Source organism: Gracilinanus agilis, unplaced genomic scaffold (assembly GCF_016433145.1).
Source record: "Gracilinanus agilis isolate LMUSP501 unplaced genomic scaffold, AgileGrace unplaced_scaffold5706, whole genome shotgun sequence".
NCBI lineage: Eukaryota > Metazoa > Chordata > Mammalia > Didelphimorphia > Didelphidae > Gracilinanus > Gracilinanus agilis.
In genome coordinates this window covers 1-5,779 of record NW_025392532.1, presented here as the reverse complement: position 1 = coordinate 5,779, position 5,779 = coordinate 1, and the positions used below count along the sequence as shown (strand labels likewise).

General features: G+C 52.3%; 1 protein-coding gene across 1 annotated transcript; it reads right to left on the bottom strand.

Moving 5' to 3' along the window:
• Positions 1-176: 176 nt before the first annotated feature.
• Positions 177-5,529, bottom strand: LOC123256214 (probable tRNA methyltransferase 9B; the record flags this gene model as incomplete). The annotated part of the gene is made up of 2 exons (XM_044684884.1): positions 177-487; positions 5,372-5,529. Coding segments are annotated over 2 exons (400 nt in total), but the record flags the coding sequence as incomplete, so codon positions are not given.
• Between the last annotated feature and the right edge of the window lie 250 nt (positions 5,530-5,779).

The following is a 5,779-nucleotide window of genomic DNA, read 5'->3' as shown; positions in this document are numbered from 1 at the left end:
GAAGGAAGGAAGGAAGGAAGGAAGGAAGGGGGGTTGAGCCAGATGCCCTTCCATGAATCCTATGATTCTGGGGCCACCCTGGAGAACCTTGAGACCCTAAGATCATTTCATTGAACAAAGCCTCCTTTCAGAAAGACCAGGTCCCTTTGAGGCCTGTTAGACATGTAGTGCTTATCTTCAATTTTTATTTTTCCCAGGACATCAGGCAGGAAGGCCTCGTCTCTGGGTCAGGGATACTAAGTCAGCTAACTGACCTCCTGGGGGTTCGGGATCCAGTAGGAGGAAGGAGGCCCCGTCCCCCTCCCCTCCTCACCACCGATGGAGATGACCGCGTCGAAGCTGTGGTCTCGGAAGGGCAGGCGCAGGTTGTCACACACCAGGACCTCACAGCCCCGGCTGTGAGCGATGTCCACCAGAGGCCCGCAGTAGTCACAGCCCAGCTTGTACACCTGGCTATTGACCCGGAGGTACTTCCCAGTCCCACAACCTGTGAAAGACAAGCCCAGCCATAAGGAGAGGGTTGTCTCGGGGGTGCCTCAGTGTGGCCCTGAGGGCCCCTACATGACTCCCACAGTGGGAGTAAATCAGGAGGCAGAAGCTGAATCTAAGAGAAGGGGTCCCTCCCTTCAAGGAGCCAGTGAGTCATGGTACACGATAATGCTGGACGACTGTGCCCAAGGGAGGTCTCAGAGAAGCAGCATGGCCAGGGGGAGAGAGCTGGTTTCAGAGCCACCTAGGGCTCGGCCATGACCCGGGGACCCTGGGCAAAGCACCAAGATTAAAAACTACTGAAGGCACCAACGTGCATCTGCAGAAGGAGTTTCCTCACCTGGGAATGCCAGAAAAACTATAGGACCAGGGATGGGCAGAGTAGGGACACGTCAGTCTGGGGACCCTCATCTCTAGGCCTTTCCACAAATAGGATGCTCCTTCTCTCACCTGTCCCCCATGCCTTCCTCCTCACCTCCCTGGCTTCCTTTAGGCCCCAGCTAAAACCCACCTCCTATAGGAAGCCTTTCTCAGCTCCTCTTAATTCAGGGCCTTTCCTCTGCTCATCATTTCTCCTATCTGTAGCTCCCTTGGCATACATTTGTTGCACATTGTCTCCCCTGGAAGCCCCTGGAGAGCAGGGATTGTCTCCCCCCACCCCGTGCTAGGCACATAGAGGGGTCTGCTAACTGCCCTGCCTTGACCACACACCCATAGCTCAAGCATCGTCCAGCCTTCTTCTCAGTTTCAGTTCAAAGCACCAGCAGAGTCCTTTGGAAGCTTGATTTCAAGGCCAACATTCCATTTGTCCCTGAGAGGAGGATCAGATGAGACAGTCTAAGTCTTTGTCCAAAGCCCATGAGTGGCCAGTGGCACATTCCTAGCACAGAATTCCACATGAGCAGTGATGAAACCTCTCAGAAAGGAAGTACAAGCAGGAGTGAAGGAAGCCTGGCAGGTAGCCAATGCCAGCCCCAGTGCTACCCACCATCCACTTCCAAGACTCCATCAGGAGAGAAGGCATTCTTTCCAGTCCTGCAGATCAGAACTCCTCCAGGGTTTCTCTGCCTGGGCAGCCCTGGTCCCTGCTGTTTGAGCACTGGTCCTCGCTGTGGGAGTTGACAAGGCCTTTGCAGGGTGTATGTGTGTCCTTGGATGAGGACACCTCTGAGGTTGCTTCTTGCTTGCGGTCTCCTTTGGGCCCCCTGAGGGTCTTGTTCCTCCATCACAGGGAGCCACAAGCAGCCACAAGTCTTCCCTGGGAGAGCATTAGTGTGACTAGGATGGAGTCTGATGGCCATTTTGGTTCATTGCACATGTGAGGCACTTTCCAAATAGGACTCTGCCCAATACTTGCTCCAGTCTCACTGTCCGGCCCCAGCTCACTGACCAGCAAAGATTCCTACCCATGGTACCTGGAGAATGATGAACCAACTCAGAGGCTGACACCTCCTCTCCAAAAACCCTAAGTCATGCCCTTGGCACACCTCACCCAGATTTTTCCAGCTCTGGGGGAAAGGCCAGATCATCTTTTCTGCATGACGGAGGATCTCTCTTGGATATTCTCAGCCTCAGTATGACCCCTGCTAGAGCATTCACGAATGGAAGCATCTGGAGACCCTTGGTTCTCATGAGGCTCAGGCAGTTGCTGTTCCCAATTTTGTCTTAAGGGTGACTAATAGTTGGTCACTCAGGACACGGATCCAGGAGGTCACCGAGTCCTGAGGGAGGGGAAATAGTGCCACTGTCAATCCTGGCAAGAGCAGCCTTCTCTGGGAATAACTGACTGGAAAGGTGCTCCGCCTTGGGTCTCCTCAGTGGCCTTTCCAGGCCATCTGAGAACAGATGCCTCAGCCTAGCTGAGCCTCTGCCATGGGAAAGGGGCACCACCTTTGAGTCGTTGTCTTCTTCTATCATATTTTTGCAGGGTCCTAGACTTGGAGCTGGATAGACCCACAGAGGTTAGAGTGGAAGTCCCTTATCATACACAGGAGGAAATTCCTCCAGCTATGGATCAGAGAGAGGATTTGAATCACATCCTCTGATGTCAGGGCCCAGGCTTCTCTCCACTGTACACACCACATTGCTTTCCAAACAACTTGTATGAGACTGTTGTCCTCAGCCGTTCTTCTTGGGGAGGACTTCAAGTGTTTGCTGGTTGGATTGGTCTCTAGAGTCTGAAGAACTCCTCATGATGGCAGTTGTGTGTGATTCTGTCCTGTTTCATAATTTAACATGGGATGACAACCCCCCATCTGGTTGAAGAACCCATCCTTGGGTGATGCATGGGATCAGCCTCCCACCAAACATTCTCCAGGGGACAGCTTCTAGTTCATAGTCACTCTTCATGGTGGGATTCAGAAAAACACATGGATAAACATCATGAGAGAAGATGCTGGGCAGTTGGCTATCTACAACTGGATTCCATGTGGCCCCCCGCAAGGGCTCTCCATCTTTAGCTCAATGGACTGACTTAGAAAGATTAAAATGCTCCAAGGAATCTACTTGTGCTTATAAGGGCAGGGTGCTGAAGAAGTCGTTCTGTGAGATTTAAATTAATATCCAATAACTCCAAGTATTATATTTTGTAAAGTTTATTAATAATCACTCGAAGTAGAAAGAAAATAAACTAAAAGAAATAGAAGTTCAAACCTAATTATTTAACAATAATAAGACCATATGAGTAAGTTCTCCTGCCTGCCCAAAAGCCCACTTCCATAGCTGCGATTTGGTGAAAAGAGAGAGAGGGATGGAGTCACACACAAACTTTATCTCCAAAATGTAAGGATGTAACATGAGAAGGAAAGTGGGATGCTGGGATTTAGAGTTCTGGGGAGCAGATCCTAATTACACAGTTCTCTTTTCAACCCTTTGAAAACAGAAACCAGCAGAGGTCCAGGGAGTATAGGTGAGTTGTTCTGAGTGACAGAGGTGGTAGAGGATGCCCCATTGCTGGTCAGGGGTTCCCTCACTGGACAATCAGTCCCAAGGAGGCTCCACTCCTGACCCTCCAGCCCATGTTGCTCCCTTCTTCCCCTATCACAACTCCTGGTAGTAAGTAAGGTTGATGCCCACTCTGGAAGGATCCGACCCAGAGATTCCAGGGGGACCTGGCCATTCTTTTAAAGGGAAAAAGCATCTGGATTCCCTGAAAGGCTTTTTTCATCATTTTATGATGACTTTGCCTGCTACTGCAAGGAGTTCTCAAGATAAAGCCTTGTCTGGCTGAAACAAGGATGGGTGGGATTGAGGAAGGAAGGGAATAAGCATTTGTGTAGGGACACAACCCTGTGCAAAATGCTTTTTACTATTTTTCTCTCATTGGATCCCAATAATAACCCCGGGAGGTCTGTGCTATTATTATTATTATCATCCCAGTTTTATAGTAGAGGAAACTGAGGCAAAGAGCAGCTAAGGGATTTGCCCAGGGTTCAAATGGTTAGGAAGTATCCGAGGCTGGATTTGAACTTGGCTCTTCCTATCTCCAGGCCCAGTGCTCAGAGTCCGGGGGACCCCCCAAGAGCCTCAGGCTAGGCCTCCAGGGATGTCCCCCTCCCTAAATCCCACTGCTCTGTGACTTCTTATCCGTGTGCTTTTAGGCAAGTCACCGAAGCCTTGTCTACGTGACGATGAGAGACACCTACTGTGCACCAGGCAGGGTGCAGGGACAGAAGGGGTCCCGAAACAGAACAGGAAAGCTGCTCTCCCGGAGCTTACGCTCTAAGGGGCAGGAGCCGGGCACCCCCAAGAGGAGTGCGGGCTTCACCAGCCCGAGCGGGCCAGGACGGCGGACATGTTCTCGGTTCCAACCACTCGGGAGCCTCCAGAGCCAAGCTGCTTCTCTCCTCAGCTGTTGGGCGGCCTCGGGGATGGCTCTTCTTTGGCCTCTAATGGATGAAGGGGATCAGTATTTGCAGGCTGCCTGTGATGTGCCGGGCTCTGGGAGAGAGAAGAGCTTGACAAAGAGCGTCTCCTCCGATCCTCGCAACAACCCTCAGAGGCCAGTGTGGCTATGATCCCCATTTTACAGATGAGGAAACTGAGGCAGGAAGGGGGTAAATGACTTCCCTGGTATCGCACTGCTAGTAAGTATTGGAGGCAGGATTTGAACTGACGTCTTTCTGACTCCAGGCCCAGCCACCTCCCCCCCAGAGGAGTTCTCTGGTGCCGTCAGAATTCTCACCGATGCCGTGGATCGTGACAGATACCAAACCAGAATGGGTGCTGAGGCACAGAAAAGCCTGCAGAGTGGATGGCTAAGTGTATAGTTTATTGGTTAAAGATGTGTGGATGAAGGGCATGCAGGAAGGCATCCTCGCCAGGGCTTCCTGAGGGCAGGGGCTGTGCCTGGGCTCCTCTTGGGATCCTCCAAGCCAAGGGCCAGGCACTGCCCGGGATGGCCGCCTAATAAACACCCGTCTAGCCTCCGAGGCTCAATCAGGAGTCCTTACAATGAGGGCCTCCCCTGTGGGCCCTCTGTAGGAACCCCTGGGCAGAAGGCACTGCGGCCGGCCTCAGGTCACAGCTTTGAAACATCCGCTAGGAAGTTCTCAGCAGCAAGCTTAGGTTTTTAGTGCGATTAGAGGCATCCTGGCAAGAGCAGCAACTGAAAATGGAAGGCATGTGGGAGAGGGTCCAACTGGGTCTCTGGACTCACAGGGCAGGGCAAGGAGCGTGAGAGGACTACCAAGATTTCAGCTTCGGAGTCCCCCAAATAAAAGGGTCTGGCCTGCCTCCGTCAGTGGGATCCCCCTTCCCTTGGGGTCTTCACCAAAGCCTGGCCGACTGAGAATGTGGAGGACGAGGCCCAGATGGGCATTCCCACTCTGCCCAACCGCCCAACCCTGCCAGCCCTCGCTCACCCTGGGAGCCACGGCCTTACCTATGTCTGCAACAAGGCTGCCCGGTTTCTGCTCTAGCAGGAACTGGCACACGCGGGGCCAGGCTTTGCCTTGCAGGTCGCTGAAATAGGCTGCTGTGTTTTCATAGACTTCATGCACATGTTGTCTTTCGAGCTGGGCAGCAGCCTGGGGCTCCATCCTGGAGGAGAGGAGTGGCATCAGAGAGGGGCTTCACAGGCCACCATAAGAGAAGCCAGGGTTTGCCTCTCAAGCCCAGTGTTAAATGTTCTGTGTGAGCACCGATACCTGGCCAATGCTACCAAGCAGGGCTTTCTGGATGATTTCCTAGGCTTAAGAAACTGATGGAGAAAATGTCAATAATGTAGATTAAACTTCAAAATGTCCTCTCTCTCTCTCTCTCTCTCTCTCTCTCTCTCTCTCTCTCTCTC